The 21,895-nt window shown below is 37.7% G+C and overlaps 3 protein-coding genes across 3 annotated transcripts; all 3 read right to left on the reverse strand.

Annotated features, from left to right (window-relative positions):
* Positions 1–2,491: 2,491 nt before the first annotated feature.
* On the reverse strand, positions 2,492–8,766 carry LOC103961784 (calponin homology domain-containing protein DDB_G0272472). The gene is made up of 9 exons (XM_048574886.1): positions 8,451–8,766; positions 7,107–8,316; positions 5,519–6,920; positions 5,268–5,426; positions 4,968–5,147; positions 4,493–4,687; positions 4,046–4,144; positions 3,349–3,933; positions 2,492–3,215 (listed from the first exon to the last, which is right to left on the reverse strand). Exons 2-9 carry the CDS (start codon positions 8,267–8,269, stop codon positions 2,856–2,858), a joined length of 4,143 nt encoding a protein of 1,380 aa, XP_048430843.1. The 5' UTR covers positions 8,270–8,316; positions 8,451–8,766; the 3' UTR covers positions 2,492–2,855.
* A 2,797-nt stretch (positions 8,767–11,563) lies between these two features.
* On the reverse strand, positions 11,564–16,347 carry LOC103961783 (chlorophyll a-b binding protein of LHCII type 1). Its single transcript, NM_001302316.1, is given in 6 exon segments — positions 11,564–12,000; positions 12,596–12,688; positions 13,798–13,930; positions 14,656–14,802; positions 15,807–15,973; positions 16,096–16,347. Coding segments are annotated over 6 exon segments (1,044 nt in total). The 5' UTR covers positions 16,297–16,347; the 3' UTR covers positions 11,564–11,697.
* Positions 16,348–17,433: 1,086 nt separating this feature from the next.
* LOC103961782 (calvin cycle protein CP12-3, chloroplastic) lies at positions 17,434–18,140 on the reverse strand. Its single transcript, XM_009374389.3, has one exon. The coding sequence runs from the start codon at positions 18,056–18,058 to the stop codon at positions 17,648–17,650; it is 411 nt and encodes a 136-aa protein (XP_009372664.2). The 5' UTR covers positions 18,059–18,140; the 3' UTR covers positions 17,434–17,647.
* Between the last annotated feature and the right edge of the window lie 3,755 nt (positions 18,141–21,895).

The raw sequence follows: 21,895 nt of genomic DNA on the forward strand, positions 1-21,895 counted from the left end.
GACTCCAAGCGTCAGAGCGTAAAAAGCGAAGACGAATTTTTCACCAGCAGATGAGGATTGAAGATGATGCTATTTTACCAAACTACCCTTGAATTTGGGTTTTGCAATTTGCGATTTAGGGGGACGTACAGGAAGAGGAATGTGTGAACATCAGATTATAATAATTAGGATTAATATGAACACCTGACAACGTTCACATTTTTTGGAAGGAAAAAAAGGACAACGATTGCATTTCTTAATTTAATTCGCCTTTCCCGCATACGATTTTTAATCCTCGTTCCTATTGTCACCTATTTGATTAATTAATCGTTTCATTTAATTCTACATTTTCAACCATAACAGAGTTAAAAATAAGGAATTTTAACGAAAAGTTTGTAGTACTGTTCATTTTAACGAAAAATCATATTTTTACACTAAAAGGTCAAACTTGATACTATTCACTTTACTTTTTATTTTGCCATTATCGTTAAAACGCAAAGTTTTTAAACCATTTTTATTAGTTTTCCTTTAAAAATAGACATTCTATGTACTTTTGAATATAATTCACATGCTAAAAACATTACCTACTTACTTTTTAACATAAAAAATATCTTAATGTACCTCATTTAATGACCGGAACTATCTTTACGCCCCTTCACAAAATTTGCCAGCCTTCAACCGAGGCCACGTTAATTTTCAACAAAGCCCGGCCCCTACTTGATCTCTTGATGCTTTCGGTAAGCATCTACCCAATTTGTCATATTTTCCGTAGGTTGTTATAAAAATTGTGCAATATTTCATCATGAAATTGCTGAAAATGCATAAACTTTGAGCATCCACCTACCAAAATTGAAATGAAGAATCTTGGTCTTGTTAAAGTATTTTCTCAAAATTGAAGTTTGTAAATCACTGCAAGATAGTTTGTTATCTCAATGAACACATGTGATGAATTTGTTAATTGAGAGGCTGACACTTTGATTGAGATGAATCACAAACTATGCGACTAGGAGGATCGAACACTGATTGAGAAGGACTAGTATGAACGTCTTGTTCAAACATTGGTATATAGTTAGGAACCACTAGGCCAACTATTGCATATGTTGAGAGTTGTTGGCCAATTTAATCCATGCTCCTAGTATTGGACATAGAATAGAATGACGCGGAGATATCTCAAATGCTTGTTAATTTCAAAACACAAGCACATTCGTGTTCAAGAATATACAACTTGAGTTGGGGTACCAAACGATTTCTTAAAAGTGAAAAGACTCTACCCTATCATGATCAAGTATGTAGGCTCACGTGAGTGACATAATTACTCATTAAATCAAAATTCACACAAAAGATGGGACACCCAAATTAAAACCAAATGAAATTGAGTATTGATGAGTCATTATGATACTATATATTTTACCCTTAATATTAATTTATTAGTTATTTTGGTAAAACTTTATTACTTTGAATTATATTTCTAATGTAGGACATCCGACTTCCTCTTAAGTAAAAAGTGATCGAACAGATGAATTTTGAAATGATTCTAATTGAAGAATGTTCATGAGTGTTTCAAGATGTTCGTGTCAAAATTCCAAATTTTTCTACCAAATATCAATGTGTGACAAATTGAGATGGCAATTATGGCACTGTAGCTGCTAATGTGCTAGCCAGTTGGGCAGTACGCATTCTTTGTATTGGAATTTAGTTGTTGAATTGAATGGTTCAAAGATTCTGTAGCCGGCCCTTTGCACAGTGACGCGTGGGAGGGAACCAGCTGTATCCTCTACTCTGTCTATGTACTATGCATCTGGTCCGGTCTGCTTGGGTTGGGGAGCCGTCCGTTACAACCACATCACTAATTATTTTTGGTTTTCCTTTCTATAACTTTACATTCATACATCGAGAGAGGGAAACAGCTGTTTTCCTTTTCTATAGCCTGAGCCTCATCACATGGTGACTCGATTCATTCAACACGTAAAGTGTACAATTGCAACTCAGCCAGCACCAACTTGACAACAACTTGTATGTAACATGTATATATTGTCATGGTATCCCATGCCACTAATACAACAATCACATCTAAAAGATTCTCTCATGCAATCAAGAATTAGTTTTAGTAAGATCCATTACCATCCAATAGATGTTTACATAATAAATTTGATGATATGAGAAAAATATTACACGATGTAAAGAGAAACTTACAAATGTTATATTATTCGCACATGATACCACAGGGATGCCACGACTGCGGTGGCGTAAGCTCTCAGGTGGTTGAGAATCTCTCGCCATGTAAAGAGACTTGCACTGTTATGTCAAAGAAAAGAAAACTTGTATTCTATTGAATCACTTCCCTTCTGTTTTAAACTGGACTCGAAAAGAGTCGAGCTAATAAACTGAATCGAGTACACAAAACACCAGACCCACATTAACATCATTTTCACGTAACCAATACACATTACACGATTCAAATTAAATGCAATTCGAGCTCGGGCAGCTCAAATGGAGGGACAGAAACTAACTAAAAAAAAATTAATCTTTATTAACATAACATAACTCACCACAAGCAAAGCAAGCAACAAGCAACATACACAATGGTAGAAAAGCATCAGAAAAAGCAGCAGCAGCAGCAGCGTCTTTGGTTCCTTTTTTTTTTTTTTTTTCCTTCATCTTTTGTTCTTCACGCTTATAATAATAATAATAATTAATGAAACCAATCTGTAACTGGTGTGAAAGAAAACTGCAAACTAAAAGGAAAATAATAAATCCCTATACGCGCACAAAAGAATTGCCTATATATATAACATATATGTATATAATAATAATATTATTATGGGAATGCCCTTGCAAACTCTGTTAATTTACCTAGTTTTAATAACTGCATGTATTCAGAAAAACTTTTCCAGCGTAGCTTTAAAATAGGAACTGCCCCCATTGCCCAGCAAAAACAAGGCAACGACGAGCACAATTGCCACTACAGCCCACATCCAAGGCTGCATCCTTCTCTTACTGCGGTTGCGAAGAGGCAGAGGCATGGATTTTACCTTGGTTTGCTTTGTCAACTGCGAGGATTTCTGAGACCTCTTTGTTACTGTCACCGGTTTCTCCCTGGTTTCAGGCTCCTTAAGAATTTCAGTTGGTGCCTCTGAGCTTGGTTCTAGAGCACAGTCTACTTCACTAATATCATTTGTAGCCTTTGTTGTAGTCGCCATCTTTCTTTCCTTCTTCCTTATCCTCTTCTCCCTTTCCTGCACAAGATACAAGCCATCGCACGATTGATATACAGAAGAAAAGAATATTGCATCACATGGGAACTCTCTATATCTAGAATGCCTACTAGACTTTCATGGAATTGTAAAGTTAAAGGTGATGAAATTTTACCTTCTCTTTCTCCTCCGCTTCCTTCTGCGCTCTTATGGCAGCTCTGGCTTGGGCCTTCTCCGCTATTCTTTTTTTCCTCTCCTGTGCTTCCTTAGCTTTGGCCTTCTCCTCCAGTCTACGCTGCTCTCTCAACCTAGCTTCTGCTTCTTCCTTTCTCAATTCTTCTGTCTTTCTGGCCAACTCTTCTTCCTCTTTTGTTAATTTAGGGACTTCTACCTTTTCCTCTTCAAAATTGTTTCTTTCAGAAGCAGTTTCTGGGATAATTTCTGAGGAAGCGGATTTCACAGGCTTCTTCATTTTAGCTATCTCATTTTTCTGTTGAACAACCTTCATTGAAGATATGTCATCTGGTTGTTCAGCCTCCTCAGGGGCAACTTGCTTTGGTTGTTCAGGAGTGGAAACCACTGTTGCCAAATTATTCTTGGTTGCTCTTACGATATCAGGTATTACAGGGGGCTCCTCATCAGGACCAAGAGAGCGCCCATCTGAGGTTCTCAACCTCCTTAATGTGCTCCTGTTGTTGCATCTCAAGTATTCTTTCCGGAAATCATCATTATTATTCCAGAGTTCCATAACTGTTTCCACCTAAACAATTGAATTTCAGCCAATTCACACATAAGCTATTGTTCCAGATTCTTCAACAAAAAAAGGTAGGGGGAAACACGCACGCAACAACAATAGGGCTTCATAAGCTAACCTGATTGATACACAAATGTTGTAGTTGTTCCCTATCTCCGCTCAGTGCCAGATTATTAGCAGCCTTCGCATCATCCTTGTACCTCCAAAAGTATTTGTTCTGCAGGAATAAGAGGGTTAATATCGCTCTTCTAAATTTGCAACAACATATCACAAGATAAAAGCATGTACAACAAAACGAAAAACACAAAAGCATAAACCTTCAAAGTATTTGATTTATCAATGGGAGAACATAGACCTTCAAAGTGTTTGATTTATCATTGGGAGAAACATGTTATGAGCAAACTTAAACGTAAGAAGGCTGAAAACCTTAAACACACATCTTTTTAATGGTGACATAATTAGCATCAGAACACGCTCAATAGCGTATTTGTATGTGCATGTGTGCACTGTAAAGAGAGGATAATTCTAACAGTTATAACGTTTTTTATCGAGGGAATGCAAACACCTTTTCATATTGTTTTTTCCTCAGACCCTGTAAATGTGCATATGCTTCTTGACGAATGTCATCTGCAGCTCTAAACTGAGAAAGTATTTCGTTCAGCATATTATTTTCTTCATTAAATTTCTTCTTAGCAACTTGAGTGACTGCCTCTGCTTTGAGAAGATTTTCTCTGAGTAGATCCATTTCCTTCCTCAGAACCTGTAATAATGGAAGATCATATAAATACCTTAATAGCTCACTAATGCTACCAGTTAATAACAAGGGGTCGTCTAACTCTGACAGTATTAAACACTCACTAATCTCGATTCTGGGCAAAAGAAAAGTATACTACAACTTGAGTATGATTTAGGTGTTTATATTTGAAATAGATCTCAGCATAAGACTTCCATATGAACTATATAACATAGCACATCTTCCATAGGACCCAGACCGGTTAACTAATAAATAGAAAATGACAAGTACAATTGAAATATACTACCTTTGAGCTCTGTTCAACATGGTCTTTCTGGTCTAAAGCTTCTTGAACTTCATCCTGCTTACCCAGGCTAGAAGAGAGCTGTTCACGAAGTTGCTTCAGTTGCTTAATTTCTCGAATAAATTGCTTTTCTTCCTTCAAAGGCAAGGTCTCATGCTCCATACTGTGTTCCATATTGCGTATCTACTCATGAAACAAAATTGAAGGACGCAGACATTCATGAATATACAAACATATTCAAATAGTAACATAAATATATGGTAGTGATTGATAGTACTGAGGGGAAGATAAGAGATAACTTACTTTATAATCCAAATCCTCAATAGAGATTGCATTCTTCACTTTGTTAATCATTAATTGAACAGAATCCATTTCCTTGCGCTTGGCCTTAAACAGGTCTCGTGCAGCTCTCTCTTCAGATCTGGCAGCTTCAAATTTATCGAAATACTCCTTACAAGTAGCCTAGCCATAAAAGAACCCCAACGGTTAACGTGGCAAGATATAAAATACTACAAACAAAATATAGTCGAAGCCATTTGCAAAAGATTTCTTACCCTTTTCATTTGGATTTTGGAACGAATAGCATCCCGGCTTTTAGTTTTTTCTTCAACATGTAACTGAGCCTGTTTAATCTCTTCTTTTAAATTTTCATCATCATATCTTGGAATCTTTATCAAGAAGTAGAACGGCCTTTTTTCTACCTCAGCACCCTTATTCTGCCCTTCCACAGCATCAGCAGTGGAAACTTCCCCAGAAGAAGCTGGGGGTTCAGATCCAAGTATTCCGCCAGTGCGCTCCACTTCTTGATGTGTTGAATTAACATCACTTTCAATTTGAACATCATCCAGGTTGCAAGTTAGCGGCCTTCCATTCTCCACAAAAGTGCCATTCTCAACAAAAGAGTCATTCAGAATCGTGGATTCGGATGTGTTGAATTCATCATCGGGGATAGCTCTGCTTCTCAGAGCAGATGTACTCTGAACTTCAGACGCTAGCTTTTCATCAATATCTGGCTTAGCAGGATAGCTAGCTTCATTTGCACTGTTGTCAGAAACAGATATAGGAGGGCTGGCAACACATTCAACCTCCAAATTTGACAAACCAGCATCTACACCAACAGAATCATGGCTGGTCTTGGGATCTGATATTGCACCATTTGCTGTGAAACTCGACAGAGTATCATCTTCATTGGGAACACCCTCCAATTCAATTTCTGATTTTGAATTGTGTTCTGATATTGTGTCATTAGGTGTGAAACTTGACAGGGTTTCATCAATAATGAGTACACTTTCAGATTCAACTTCTGATTTTGAATTGGGTTCTTCTGATATTGCATCATTTGGTGGGAAATTTGACAAAGTATCATCTGCAACGAGCGGACACTCAGATTCAACTTCTGAGTTTAATTTGGGTTCTTCCGATATTGCACCATTCGATGGGAAACTTGAGGTATCATCCACAGCTGGCTGACTCTCAGATTCAACTTCTGCTCTTGAAATGGGTTCTTCTGATATTGCATCATTGGTTGGGAAACTTGGCAGATTATCATCTACAACGGGCGCACTTTCAGATTCAACTTCAGATTTTGAATTTGGTTCTTCTGATACTGCATCATTCGGTGGGAAACTTGGCAGAGTATCATCCACAAGAGGCGCACTTCCATATTCAACTTCTGCTTTTGAATTGGATTCTTCTGACATTTCATCATTGGGTGGGAAACTTGGCAGAGTATCATCTACAACAGGCGCACTTTCTGATTCAACTTCTGATTTTGAAGTGGGTTCCTCTGATCTTGCATCATTTGGTGGGGAACTTGACAGAGTATCATCGACAACTAGGGCTCTCTCAGATTCAACTTCTGATTTTGGATGGGGTTCTTTTGATATAGTATCATTAGGTGGGAAACTTGACAGAGTATCATCGACAACTAGGGCTCTCTGAGGTTCAACTTCTGATTTTGGATGGGGTTCTTTTGATATAGTATCATTAGGTGGGAAACTTGACAGAGTATCATCGACAACTAAGGCTCTCTGAGGTTCAACTTCTGATTTTGGATGGGGTTCTTTTGATATAGTATCATTAGGTGGGAAACTTGACAGAGTATCATCGACAACTAGGGCTCTCTGAGGTTCAACTTCTGATTTTGGATGGGGTTCTTTTGATATAGTATCATTAGGTGGGAAACTTGACAGAGTATCATCTACAACGAGCCCAATCTCCAATTCAATTTCTGATTTTGAATTGGGTTCTGATATTGCATCATTAGGTGGGGAACTTGACTGTGTATCATCTATAACCGGTCCCTTCTCAGCTTCAATTTCTGAGTCTGAATGCACAAGGGGGCAAGGATTGGGGACTTCACTACTCTTCTCAGTTAACTTTACAGCATCAAGCTCTGGCCTCACGTCATCAACAGCGCAAGTTGAAACATCTTCCGTAGGTGGAGAAACCCCATTCTCAGCCTTTTGATCTCCTATTATATCATTATCAGCAACAGTTGAAAAGCTTTCACCATTTTCGACAGCTACTTTCTCCAAACTATCAGCATTTTCACACAATCCATCATTCTCTTCAGGTGCATCAACCGAGTCATTTGTAACTAGAGGCACATGAGCATTCGGCAAGCCATCTCCAGTACTTTGATCAGAGACACAGCCGTTGACAACTTGAGTAGCTGGCTTTGTCGCATCTTGGAGAGAGGCATCTTCAAAAATTACTGTGGCAGACGAGGCGTGGCCATATTCAGAAGATCCATTCAGTTCATGAGCATGACAAGCAGGCAAGCCGTCTGCAGTAGCTTCCTTGGACTCGGGATCACCCACAACTTGGTCAGCCAACGACAGGGTTGGGGTTGGCATTGAATCATGCCCCGTCTCTTGGCCTAGATCCCTCGAAGCATCTTTCAAGGGAACCTCCTCGGCTACTTCTGGATCCTTATCAGTCTCTGCTCCGTCAGACACCACCACCTCCCCGTCATTGAGATGTGAGGCTTCTGCGGCAGCCTTGTTGAGTAAATGAGATTGGGAATTGTCCTTTTGAGCCTCCGAGTGAAGAACAACACTGCCATTGTTCTGAACAACGCTACTGTTTGGATCAGACTCGACAGGGTATTGGGAAACAATGGCATCACTCCCGGTCACAAAGACATAAGAGCTGTCAGTGTCGGTGTCGTGCTTAGAAAAACCATTGTCACTCTGATTCCCATTGCCATTCCCAACACTGACATTGACATTGACATTGACAACCTCGCCTTTGGACACCTCTGATTCACAGGCATCAAGGTGCACATCCACGCCGGCCGTCATTGCAATCCGACTCAAAATCCAACAACAACTACTACAGCAATACCGATCTAATTCACATACAAAGTTGGAAAAATTAAAAGTTAGAAGCGAATGAATTCAGTGTTTGGAGTGAATTAACAATAGAAAAAGAAAGTTTAAGCAGTGCGAGATCTAACGTTAGGAGATGAGAAATTGGACTTACCGGTGCAGATCGAACAAGCGGGTGTGAACGCAGCAGTCGAACGGAGCAGAGGAGAGCAGATCGAGAGGTAGATCAGCCAACCGACATCAAATGCAGTGGATTATGCAATGTATAAGGGCGTGTTTGTGTATAAGGGCCTGTTTGTGTACAAGTAAAATAAATCTACAGCCTATATATATAGGTAGAGACGAGAGAGAGAGAGAGAGAGAGAGAGGAAGGAAGCGGCAGAACACAGCTGGCGAAGGAAGAAGAGGAGAGAGTTTGTGTTCTGTTACAACTTGTGGTAGAGGTACAGGAGACTCGACTCTCCCCCTCTCGACTAATACACTCTTCACTAATACAAATATTAATATAATTCATTTTCCCTACGCGCTTCTTTGTCTTTGTATCCGATTTAGACTTTTTCTTAATTATTATTTATAATTAATTTAAAGATAAATATCTCCATCTCGTTTTCCCTTTTTTCTTCATATACGTCTGTATATCACTGTCTGCTTTTTTGATGTTGATTCAATTAATTCTTCCATTCATTTATCAGCAAATTTCATTACAAACATCTAAAAATAAAATTAATCACTTTTTTTTATAAATATAATTAGGTTGGGTTATAAAAAAATAAAGAAATTACAACTATTTTTTTTTAAATATTATGCATTTCATAATCTTTTGGTAGATGATAACTCTTAAATTTAAGATATATATATCTTTCTTTTTTTTTTCTTTTTTAATAAACAATATTATCTATACTAAGACATACTCTAATCTTTAGAGTAAAACTCAAATTTTAGGTTTTACTAAACATCTCCCAACTTGCTCCAAACCTTAGGCCAAGTATAAATTTTAATCCAAAACTTATTTATGGGGCAAATTTAGCTCAGAAGTCCCCAGGTTAGTGGACTGGCCCACCATGTAACATCCCATGTGACATCCCACATCGCCTAGGGGAGTGATCCTTAAATGTATATTCTCATCCCTACTTAGCACGAGGCTTTTTGGGAGCTCACTGGCTTCGGGTTCCATAGGAACTCCGAAGTTAAGCGAGAAGGGGGCTACAGCAATCCCATGATGGGTGATCCACTGGGAAGTTGCTCGTGAGTTCCCAAAAACAAAATCGTGAGGAAATCGTAAGCCCAAAGCGGACAATATCGTGTTACGGTGGTGGAGTGGGCCCGGGAAGTGATCCGTCCCGGGCCAGGATGTGACAATTTGGTATCATAGCCTAACCCTGGCCGCGTGTGTGCCAACAAGGACGTCGGGTCCCTAAGGGGGGTGGATTGTGACATCCCACATCGCCCAGGGGAGTGATCCTTAAATGTATATTCTCATCCCTACTTAGCACGAGGTCTTTTAGGAGCTCACTGGCTTCGGGTTCCGTAGGAACTTCGAAGTTAAGCGAGAAGGGGGCTAGAGCAATCCCATGATGGGTGACCCACTGGGAAGTTGCTCGTGAGTTCCCAAAAACAAAACCGTGAGGGAATGGTAAGCCCAAAGCGGACAATATCGTGCTACAGTGGTGGAGCGGGCCCCGGAAGTGGTCTAGCCCAGGCCGGGATGTGACATCCCACATCACCCAAGAGAGTGGATCCTATAAGCTTTAGATGTATATTCTCATCTCTACCTAGCACGAAACTTTTTGGGAGCTCACTGGCTTTGGAGCTCATTGGAACTCCAAAGTTAAGCGAGTTCGTGCGAGAGCAATCTAAGGATGGGTGACCTACTAGGAAGTTCTCATGTAAATTCCTATAAACAAAAACGTGAGGGCGTGGTCGGGGCCCAAAAAGGACAATATCGTGCTACGGTGGAGTCGAGCCCAAGATGTGGCAAGGGCCTAGGCCGGGATGTGACACACTATATATTTGTATTTTTTTTTAGTTTTATATTTATAAATTCATTGAATCCAACAGTTAAGATCTAATGTTGTCAAATCTAATGGTTAAAAAAAATTTAACAATCCAAATTTAAATCTAACGGCTAAAATAATAATAAAAAAAAATCTTATGTGTTTCATATTCGTTCATAGTGTTTCACAAGTTTCATAATGTCGGTTTAGTAATTTTTCAATATTTATCGAAATCTAAATATTTTTAGATTAAAATGTGCATAAAATTAAATTATGATGGTCTACATAATTTTATTTTTTTCTAAAAGTTATTGTAAGAAAAAAAATTATTCTAAATTCATTCTTTAATAATATGGGACTAAAAATTTAACCTGCAAGGGTTTGAGATGGTCAGGAGGAGAGGGTAGGCTTAGCCTTGGCTAGCAATAATGTGGTTCAAACTTGCATTTGGCGAGAACCGAACCTAGGACCTCTCGTTTATAAGTGAAGTGAAATACCACTAGGTCATAGTATTAAGTGGCGAAATTTAAGATATATTGGATATGGAAGTTGGTGGAGATTAAAACATAAATAGCTATGAAGGAAATTCATTTCTTCTAATTCCATTATTTTAAAAAGGATTTGAATGGGTAAAATTTCTTCATGAATAATATTTCTTCTTATTATCTACTAAGAAGGCCATAATTTTATAATTTCTCCCATCAACATACCATTTTAATCAAATCGTGTGTACCAAACGAGCATGCATACTACTAGTTTGTAAGCTCTATATCTACCAAGACACGTTTTATTTGCTACATTTGGAGTATCAATTCTCGAATCTTGACCTAATAGTATTTTTTTTTAAAACTATGTAAATGAGCTCCTAATTAAATTTTTGAGAGAGAATAAAAAAGTTCATGTCTAATCACACCCCTTTTTCCTCCTCTATCATTCTTTAATCATAAAAAAAATTCGAGCTTCTAGATACGAGGGAAAAAAAATCTCATCTCAACATGTTTAAAGGGACGTTGTTTATCGGTTAGCGAGGTTGGGACTGAAAGTTGGTATGAGGAATCTCCTAATTTGATTATCATTAGTTATTTGAGGATAGTTACAATTATTTTTGGTGCATGGTACCTTTTTCTCTTCGACCGAGTTAAGTATGTGGCAAGATTTAATGAGGCTTCCATCTCATCTTTTGATGAATTTCATACTTCTTCTCAACCAAAAAAAGAAAAAGAAAACTCATTTGTTCTCGTGTTGGGTTATATGAACATCTCTAACGAATATGTCAACTGCAAAACGTAAAATTTAAATTTGATGACTCATACAATAGTCGTCGTTTTTTTTACAGTCGCTTGGAGTTGCAGATAAGATGTACATTGGCAACGTAGGTGCAAATATAGTGTACAATCCAAACAAGATTTACATTGATTTGAGTAGTGTAAACACATTATTGTGTAAGGGGTCTGAAATGTGTTCAAGCAAGTTGTGAACAGGACCTTTACCTGTCAAAGCAGCTTGACTGTAGAAGCCTAACCAGGCCACCATAGCTAGGCGCCCATTTTTTATCTCCTTCACCTTCAGCTCCTCAAAGGCTACGGGGTCTTTGGCGAGGTTCAAGGGATCAAAAAGCTCTCCTCCCGGGTAATTAACATCGCCTGGCAGGTATATTCCCAAAGGCTCTAATGCTTCAATCCCACAATACCTTGCATATTCAGGTCCAACCTAGTTACCAATCAAATGTTTACAATAAATTACATGTTTGCATTCACAAGTTGGGAAATTCATGCTACAATCAGAATATGAGAAGAACCAAATCTCTAAGGCAGAGCTGTATCTTTTCACCAACTTAGTAACATGAATGATTTAACTAGAAATAGTGTGGAGTGGTTGTCATAAAGCATAATTTAGAAATGCGGACACAATGTCTACATGTCCATGCGATGAAAGAAACAGCGAAATGAACCCCTTTGTGACAAGGAATTATTCCGTATTATGCCATAAAGACTTTCCTTTTGGGGACAGTGAGTTCTTCTAGACTATGCCAAGAAAACAATTTTTGATCCCAAAGTTTTAAGTGCTAAATGCATCACAGGAATGAATGAGCAATAGATATCCGGAAGAGTAAATTTTTTTTTCAGGTTCCCAATGAACAACATGAGCCCCAGTTCAGACAACATGCACCAAGCATAATCTCAATCACTGGGTTAAAACCATTGAATTTCATCACTTAGTCCATTCTACTTTCTAGGGTACCAATCATATGTTACAATTTTATGAATATTGAAAGTAAAAGATCGGAGCTTTAAAAATTCATTACCATCAGGAGAACTTGGCATATGGCTATGACAATCACTCCTTGGCTTCCTGCTACATGGAGCCCCGGGATACCAAGGTAGTCTAGTGTGTCTCCCTGGTGAACATTGATGATAAGTCAGAAGGAAAAGAAAGTTAAAAATAACAATTCACCTAATATGTTGCTCACACCAAACTATATAAGATGTTTATTTAAATTGAAGGAGACGGATATAACGGGTGACTCTGAGGTAATGCAACTGAAATAGTTGAAAATTCCTCAGCTGGTATTCACTATTCACTTCAGGGAGAAACTTAACCGACCATGGTATTTTAGCAAATTATGGCAAGATATAAGAACTTATCCTTATCATTTCTATTCCCACCTTGACCTATCCTTGCACGGGAGCGTTGCAACAATTATATCACGATATTTTGTAGGTAGATTAGCTTGCATAAGAGAGGCTCGCAGAAGCCAAAAACATGGTTTGAACCAAAAGCATCAGTATTTGAATCATAAATAACTTAAACAGTTAGTGGCTGGCAAACCTACAAACTTTGTAACGTCATGTCTCAGTGACAGGATGCTATGTCAATTAGTTTAGTCATCTTGATGAGTAAGCATCTTATTTGTCAATTAGCTAACTAACAGTTAATTATGTGATTAGCAATTAGTTAATTCATGGGTCTTTAGGTGAACTTGCAGCCAGCTATATATAGCTGAGGTTGTGTAATTGTAAGTCAGTTAAGTGAATGATATGCGAGAGTTCTTAAATGTGATTCTGTTTCTCTTTCAGTGTCAAGGTTTAAACAGGGTTCTATTACTCTAAATAGCAGGCTATAATGGAATCAGGAAAGCTGATCATCTAAAACATTATGACTCAACTAACAATATCGTTAGCAGTTAAAACTTAAAACCATTTGAAAACTTCAAAGCAGAATCTACCAACCAAAAAAAAGACGCTACAACTGACTATCTGTTTACTAATCCATGATATCATGACAAAATTCATCATAACTCACTCGTCTCTCATAAGTTTCTCCTTCTATTTCACATCCCTATCGTTTCAGCTAGATTAATATATTCATCATCCCTTTAGAACGCAAGGTCCAGTAGGCTGGTCTCCATTTTCTTCAGCAAATCTAAGACATGGTTTAATTGCACAAGAAAAGGTCCAACAAAATTGATCAATAAAAGAAGATTGATTCCAGCACAGAAATAATAACCTTAAGTTTTGAATAGCCAACTCGCCACCATACTGGTTCAACAAAATGAAAGGCTCCTAACAGATCTAATATTTCAGGAACCAAAGCACCAAGGGCAGCTAGCATAGCCCAACGAGCATGGAGTATTTCAAAGCTGCAGGGTAACAAAGAAGAATACACAGATTATTGACAACTTAAAGCCATGCACAAGCAAATATCACACTGCACATAGTATAACAAAATGAAAGATCCTGAGAGGTTTAATATTCAGGAACCATGGCACGATGACACTGGAGTATTTGGAACCCGTGGGTCACAACCTAACCCTAGTTGTGATGCCCAAGGCCTCTTCGAGAGATTCCTAGAACCCTACCAGCATGATGCTATTCTTTTTTATTATAATTTTGTCTCCTCGTTCCATTGATTTCCTATTATTCTTGCTCGACACAATGACAGCAATTAAAGACTTCATTCAGTCAAACATTAATCTTTTTCTTTTGATCCTGCATCAAAATTCTTTCCAAATTTAGTCAAGCATCAATCTTTTTCTGCAAATTAAACTTTGGAATCTCTGTAGAAGTGGACAATTAGCCATGGAGAGTACTACAAAATTACTTAGAACAAGATCTGTATGAAAGCAGTAACAATATTGTGATAAATCACAAAGAAAGTTGAAAGGCTGTAGGTTACAACTAGTGTGGTTAACAACGCCTAACCTACCAATTTCTATTCCAAAGTTGAAAATTGTGAAAATTACCATCTCAGTTAAAATTGTGTAGGATTCTGCGGTCAAATTTTAACAACTAGCAATGTGAAGATTATATTGAAGATCATCCCCAATATCGATATCAGAAATGGAACCAAAAAAAAGGGACTTACTTAAAATACTTTTGGAAAGCAACAGGATCCTTGCTCAGACCTATAACATCAAAACCATAATCCCCAGGTAGTTCTCCAGTAAGATATGCAGGATAATCATATGGAATTGGGCCAAGCCAACGGGGACGCCCTTCTCCGTACCACAAGCTGTGAAGTAGGAGAGTTTACCATGCAGTGAATACATATTTATAAGAAATTAGGAATTCTATACAGGTATTCATGGTCAACATATCTTTAGTGACAGAAGCTAAAAAACCAATGAATTAAGATTTCCATACAAAGTAATGCGAAAAGCACTATGTTTGCTCTTCGGTCAATATATGGTTAGTAGTTAGTCGATTTGGTACTCCACAGAAAACATGATCCTCAAGAACATGGCATACATATGCAGCAAATGGTTAGTTTGTACCAGACCTGAGAAACTGAGAAACTGCGATTAGGCAGTGGTTATGAACTTATGACCATGTTATAGATGGAAATATCCACCAAAAGTAGGCACAATTAGCTGCTGATGCTGCCATTAATCATCATTAATGGGTTGGATTGTATAATAGTCTAGTACAGACCAGTCACCAGAGAGCATAAAAACGACCATTGGGTACTGAAAACACTCTTCTATATGGCTACATGGATGGATGGATGACATGTCCTAACATTGCAAACTGGAAGACAGATAGAACAAAAACGATCCACAAGCTTTTTAGTTGGTAGGCCTTCCACAGTAGTTTGAGTGAGTGTGATACCTATATATAGGAATCAGGCAACCTGAATTTGATACTTACAAGTTTATAACACTACTTCTACACTAGTATGAGTTCAATATATTGATATCACACTCATGAGTTTAATATAACACACTCATGAGTTCATATATTGGTATTACACTTCAATTTTCAGGCCCACTGTAGGAGTGTGATTCCTATATGAGTTCAATATATTGGTATCACAGCCACTTTAAGCACCAGCACCAGTTGAGTAGAGTCGGCACTGAAATTTTTTGCTAGAGATATATTTTACTCTTACACACTAGCTGGTGAGCTGTGTTTATCATATATTAATCGTTGCCTTATTCATTGCAGGTGTGCTAGTTAGACATAAGATTACAAACTAACAGAAATGCCTATATACGAGCGAATGGAAATGAGCTTTACCTGCGTTTTCGTGCGATTTGGGCGGAGGCCCTAAAGGTGGAAGAATTCTCCGCAGCAAGTTTCTTCCTTTCCTCCAACCGCTTCTGCAGAGACTGTCCGAGTGCGCTATTGGCTATGGCTTTCACGGCCGTGAATGGAATGGCAGAGAATACCACAACTCCCACAAGCTGAAGGAACGGTGAACCAAAACCAACAACAACGCATAATACATATAAATCCATCATCAATTAGCTAATTATTAATTAAAATTTGAATATATGAAATGGAGAGGAAGAGAGACAGAGGTGACCTCTTGCCATGAAGCTTTGCATACACCAAAACGAGGAGGAGGAGGAGACTTTTGGTTGTTTGGGGATTTGAGGTTGAGGTTTAGGGGGGGAAGAGACGGAGGATGCCCAAAGAAAGAGGAGTAAGCTAAACAAGAAGGCGGCCAAGCTCCTCCGAGTCCTCCTCCCAGAACAGCCATTCCCATGCTGCTGCTCTTAATCATATTCTAGCCGTTAATCAGTTACTTGGTTGCAAGGTCCACAGTTTCTCTCCAAATGCTTACTCTACGCCTCTCTATCAAAACTTGCTAGAATCTGATACCAAATTAAACTGTTTATTGTGCGTTCTAGCAGAACTTTTTATTCTTTAGTGTAAAAATATCAATGTTATTAGAAATTAAAATCTTGCTAAAATCTGTTTTGGGTTTCATTATTTACTCCTTTTTTTTATTTTAAGTTTGGCCTTTATACCTGTAAAATGGAAAATCAGTTTTTTTTTTTTTTTAATAAGATTATCTAAACTACCTTGGAAAAGGCCTTGAACCTGTGTTGCAGCAAATTAAAGAGAAATATCTTATCCATTAAGGTAATTCATCACTTGCAATTTTGACACACGATAAAATAATCGATCTGTTGTGTGAAAGTGGGCGGTATACATGGTCTTGGATGCTCTATCCGCTATTGATACAATTTTGACAAACTTAATTTAATCTTTTCTGGTTTTCATTTCTGCACAAATAATGTTCAAGCATGAATATCAATGCCCAAAATTTAGAGTTTGTTTTTCTCATTCCTGTTAATTTTAATATAGCGTTACCCCCTCTAAAATAGGGTCACATGTGAAAAAAAAAAGACATATTTAGTGTTAGTCAATGCATATGGATTTTATTTATTTTTTTTTTTTCTGAAGAGAAAAACAATCCAACACATAACATTTCAATGAATGACATCTAAACTGAAGCAAAAAAATCATTTTCCCATCGCGATCTACACCAGCAAAATAGAAAAGATTTAACTTTTTCCTGGTCTCTATGGTTACACCGCACTCGGCACATAGAGGGGTACTACTGTTGAGTTGATATGGATCCGCTTATCCATTTGATCAAAGCCTCTAGTGATGAGTGAGAAGTTAGCTCAGCATTTGTTTTGCTCAATGTTTGTGAGTAGCCCATGCCAACTGCCATGGTAAAAACCATGTTTGTAAGTAGGTATATATGCGTTGATCAAGGGCTATCCTAGCTGCCACCTTAATTGGATCCCATTGAAATTGGACTGCCAGTCTAGTGCCAAATAAAGTAGTGCAGGATATTCCAAACAACATATTGCAATCAAGCAAACCCAATCAGAAGGACACCGCGATCAATTCAACACCACAGTAAACAATAATAATAATACTTTCAATATTACACACATTATTTGGGCAACCAGTTAACTGATGCTTTTACACTAACAAGATATTACAGATGCAGCAATAACCAGGATCCATGCATCACTCGATGACGGGGAAGGAAGCAAGCAAGTTTTGGTGGATTTCAATTCTGAAATCTGGAATCTGGAGTCTGGAATCTGGAATAATTAATCCTCGTAGATTCGGCACTCGTCCGTCTCCGGATTCTCCCGACAAAATGACTCGAGGGGATCTTTGTGCTTTTCCAATTTGAGCCTAAGATCGGCCTTGGCTTGGCTCACCTCCTCCACCTCGTCCCACGCCACCTTGCACTCGTCCGTCTTCGGATCTCCCTCGCAAACCTCCCTTGCTTCCATCACCTTCTTCTCAATCATCTCCGTCAGCTGCTTCTCCCTCATCTGCGTCCCTTTGAACTTACCCTGCACCGCCATCGCCACCATCACGCCTCTCATCCTCCTCCTCCCCCTACCTCCTCCTAAATCCAATGATCTCAAACTCAAAGATGCCGTCGCTGATAAATCCTTCATCTTCGTCAAGTATCCTCTTCCTGTTCCCACTCCTGACGGTACACACGCCATCTGCGGTTGCTTTCCAAAACAAACGATCGATCCAAGTCTCCGCTCCCCTTCTCTTCTGTTCAAGGGACTTCTTCACACATCAGACTCTCGCTTTCTAGATGCATACAAATCAAACCATACTTATTGGTGAGGTCCCTACTTCCCATCATAAAATTACCTAAATGCCCTCAAGTGCTAATTCTTTTTGGACAATTTGTTTCTTGCCCTTTGTGACATTATCGCAATTGCAACGGGGACAGTCATCCTTATCCACAACATGAGCAATCTTTTGCCATCTCGAATAAGGCATCGTTTGGTTGTCGACTGTAAGAGTGGGAAATAAGAAAATAATTCTTTCTTTTTGTCAATTCTAGGATCGAATAGTTTTATGGAATTTTTTTTAAAACAAACAATATTATTTACATTAATATATACAGATAAGTTTAGTTTCACAATAAGTTAGTAATAACATAGTTTAAATTCGCCTCTAGTAAGAATCAAACCTAAAATCTCTCACTTACAAATGAAAAAAATACCACTAGACCGTATTCTAAGTTGCAATTTAGAAAGAAAAATAGTTAAATTAAAATAAGCAAATTGATTTTTTTACTCTTTGAAGTAGGGTGGCAGAGGTTGACGAAAATTTCAGAAACTTAACAACAGGAAGAAATTGACTAATTATAAGATTTAAGGATGGTCACCTAAAATTAAAGTTTAGATAAACAAATCGGCAACTCCGGCAAGTTTAAAGGAGAAATTGGCCAATGTCTTTGAGTGTTTTGGTTTTCAATGAGATTCACTTGGATAAAGAATCGTGTTTGGTAGGTGTAAATTGCTTTTGACATGTGGCTTTCCAAGTTCCAAAAGTAAACTAAGTAGCTCATTAAATGAAAACTAATGAAAATATTTGAAAACTTTGAGTTTTAACGATAAGGACAAAATAAAAGGTAAAATGAATAGTATCAGAATTGATTTTTTAGTGTAAAAATATGATTTTTCGTTAAAGTGAACAATACCGAGAGTTTTTCATTGAAGTTCTCTTAGTAAAATAAGATAAGACTGCTTAATTGTAATAGTCTATATTATTGTAATTATTTTAGAGTAATTTTCACACACTCTTTTTTATCTCTTACATATTCTTGTTAAATTTTGTTCATTAAGTCTTTTTCAATTCATTCAATCCGATGATCAAAAATTGAAAAGAGTGTATGAGAAATAAAAATAAGTGTGTAAATAACACCATTGTTTTAATTTCTTTAATGACATCCTATTACAGATTTTATGAAATGACATATCATATGCTTTTTAGATTATGTAAATTTGTAAAATTTCATACAAAGAAAAGAGACTACATATTCTGTCAAGTAAGTACTGGTTTGGTAGTGCTTAAATTATTTTAAAAGCCAGTATGAAAAAAAGTTGGAAATTTTTTTTGTTTCTCAAGTACGTCGCCAACCTCAACGAAGGACATCATCGTCAACTCTTTGAAGAGCTAATTGCTTTAAAGCTAAGAGCTTGAATAGGAAACATCAAAATTCTATAACATCATCAATTTTCCAATCATGTTGTTGGCTAATCCCAGCCTCATCTCCTACAACTTCCCATTCCTCCCTTTATAAAACCCAACTCTCATAAACTCACTACTCCAACCCCAAAACTCCAATCCCAGAATTTCACATTCCCATAAAAGCTCAAAAGTTTCAATCTTTTCTGCAACCCAAATTTGCAATACTTCAATCTTTACATCCCATAAGGAAAAGGTCATCTCCATATTTGTTAGTGTACCTTGAATGGTTCTAAGTGAGAAAGAAAATGGTGATACTAAACGGCTAGGATGGATAAGACTGCAAGCGCCATCAGACTCCACAGTGGTGGTGCTGTGCAGCATATGACTCTGCTAAATCATCACCAACATTCGTCTCCTCCTCACAAGCTACTAAACATAAGTGAAAAAGGGGAAAGGTAGAGAAAGAAATAGAGACGGAAATAACGAATTGAAAGGCGAAAGGAAGATAAAGAGGAAGAGAAGGGCATGAAGGGGAACAATACTTTACTTCAAAGGATGAGCAAGAGTTACTACTCAAAATTGTTCATTGCAGATTCATAGAACTTCGTATTATGATCAGAACCGAACATACATTTGTCTTGCCACGCCGTTAATAGGAGGTGCCTTCGATTGATAAGTCGAGATGCCCATTGTTCGGGCAAAGATTTCTCTAGAGAATGTCTCTGAACCTCAGTACAGCTCCCCAAGGGATTGGCACTTTGATATTTGGTAGTCGGGCTATTGCTTGTTGGTGTGCTACAAGAAGAGTATAAAGTTAATTTTAAAAGGTGCCTTTATAAGGCCTTAGGTATAGGCATTGAGGCTCACAATCAAAATTAATAAAGTGTTAGGCATGCCATTGCTACCTCAATATAGCAGATGTAGAACAAGTGTGTTTTAAGTTGATTATTTGTGCCCCAAGTTACTCAAACTTCTTGTTATAAAAGGATTGTTGCATATAGGTTAAGTCAACATTAAGTTTTTTTTTTATTGCCTTGTAAACAAGGACTTTTAGTTTCATGATCTTGTATGTTCGAATTGAGGGAGTCCAGGGCCCTTTAAAACATTTGCTTGATTCCATGTTGCTCTTAATGAAAGCAAATATATTAAGTTAACTAGATCCATATGAAAATGGGTTTCTTAAATAGAAAATAACTGAAGATAACTTGAATACATGATGAACAATACATTTAGATGACATATTTACTATTTTAAAGGACAAACAGAGAGATTCAGGCAAGATTTCACCTTGTCTGGCAAGGTTGAACCTCTTGCGGCCACTTTTCTTTCAGTTCACAAAGGGTGTCCCCTAAAAATGATGGATGGTAAACAGGTTTTACACGTGGGAATCGATACTACAACACTAGGGAAGGTAGCAGAGTTTTTACACTAGACAAAAGATAACTTTTCTAAGGAAACTATTTCTAAAATGATAGAATCTGGATTGATTTAAGCTTTTTGGATGCAAATATGGCTTGAGAGTAGAGTTTGTATGCTTGTTTGTTTGATTGGTTGAGTGTCTCTATCCCAGATGCTTGCTTCCCCTTTTATAGGCAGTTTGGCCTAATTGCTATAGCTTTTACTCTTGCCTGAAAGCTCTTGGAGGGTAGTGAGTCATCATCTTTTTACTGATAGTGCCACTAGGAAGTGTTTTTTGGCTAATAGTAAGTTGGTCTTCATCACTTGTCACTTTCATCATAGATATGTGACTTTTGTTTTGGCTTGAGAAGGCTTTAGTTTGCTTCAGATTTCGTGGCTAGGCTTCGGGCAGATTCACTCTGTTTTGACATCTTTAGACCTTCCTTCAGTCTAGTCCAATATTCAAATATTAACCCAAACACCCACCACGTTCTACAAGGCTCGGTGTGTGCAGGTTGTTCAAGCTAAATATTAAGATATAAATTGTGGCTAATCAAAGGAAAAAAAGGAATGGTGATATCGATGAAAAAAAGGGATGTCGTTCCATAAGGTACTGTTTAGTACACAGAAGGGACGGGATAGGATAGAACGGAATAGAACAGAGGTTCCGTGTTATGTTTGGTACGCGCTGGACGGAACAGAACCAAAAGATTAAATGACTAACTTACCCATGTTTTGTCTGTTGTTTGGTACAATGTTTATGCGTGAGACGTGTTTTTTTTTGTTGAACTTGTTCATATTTTGAACACATATATGCTTATCTATGATATATTTTTTTACACTAGCACATGGCTGATGATATGTTATGCCATGAATTCTATCTTTTATATCAATATGATGCTTAACTTCAATATGGTTGAAGCTTACCGGACAATGATGTGAAGAGGCAACTT

The sequence above is a fragment of a genome, unplaced genomic scaffold (genome assembly GCF_019419815.1).
Source record: "Pyrus x bretschneideri cultivar Hongxiangsu unplaced genomic scaffold, Pyrus_bretschneideri_v1 Contig76, whole genome shotgun sequence".
In the NCBI taxonomy this organism is placed as follows: Eukaryota; Viridiplantae; Streptophyta; class Magnoliopsida; order Rosales; family Rosaceae; genus Pyrus; species Pyrus x bretschneideri.

Bases quoted from the DNA above. Each gene is read 5' to 3' on its own strand.
- LOC103961784 (XM_048574886.1), bottom strand. From the start codon at position 8,269: ATGACGGCCGGCGTGGATGTGCACCTTGATGCCTGTGAATCAGAGGTG. The intron at 5,148-5,267 runs GTAAGTTATCTC...TTTCATGAGTAG, and splicing joins TTGAGGATTTGGATTATAAA to ATACGCAATATGGAACACAG. The intron at 3,216-3,348 runs GTAAAATTTCAT...TATCTTGTGCAG, and splicing joins AAGCGGAGGAGAAAGAGAAG to GAAAGGGAGAAGAGGATAAG.
- LOC103961782 (XM_009374389.3), bottom strand. From the start codon at position 18,058: ATGGCGTGTGTACCGTCAGGAGTGGGAACAGGAAGAGGATACTTGACG.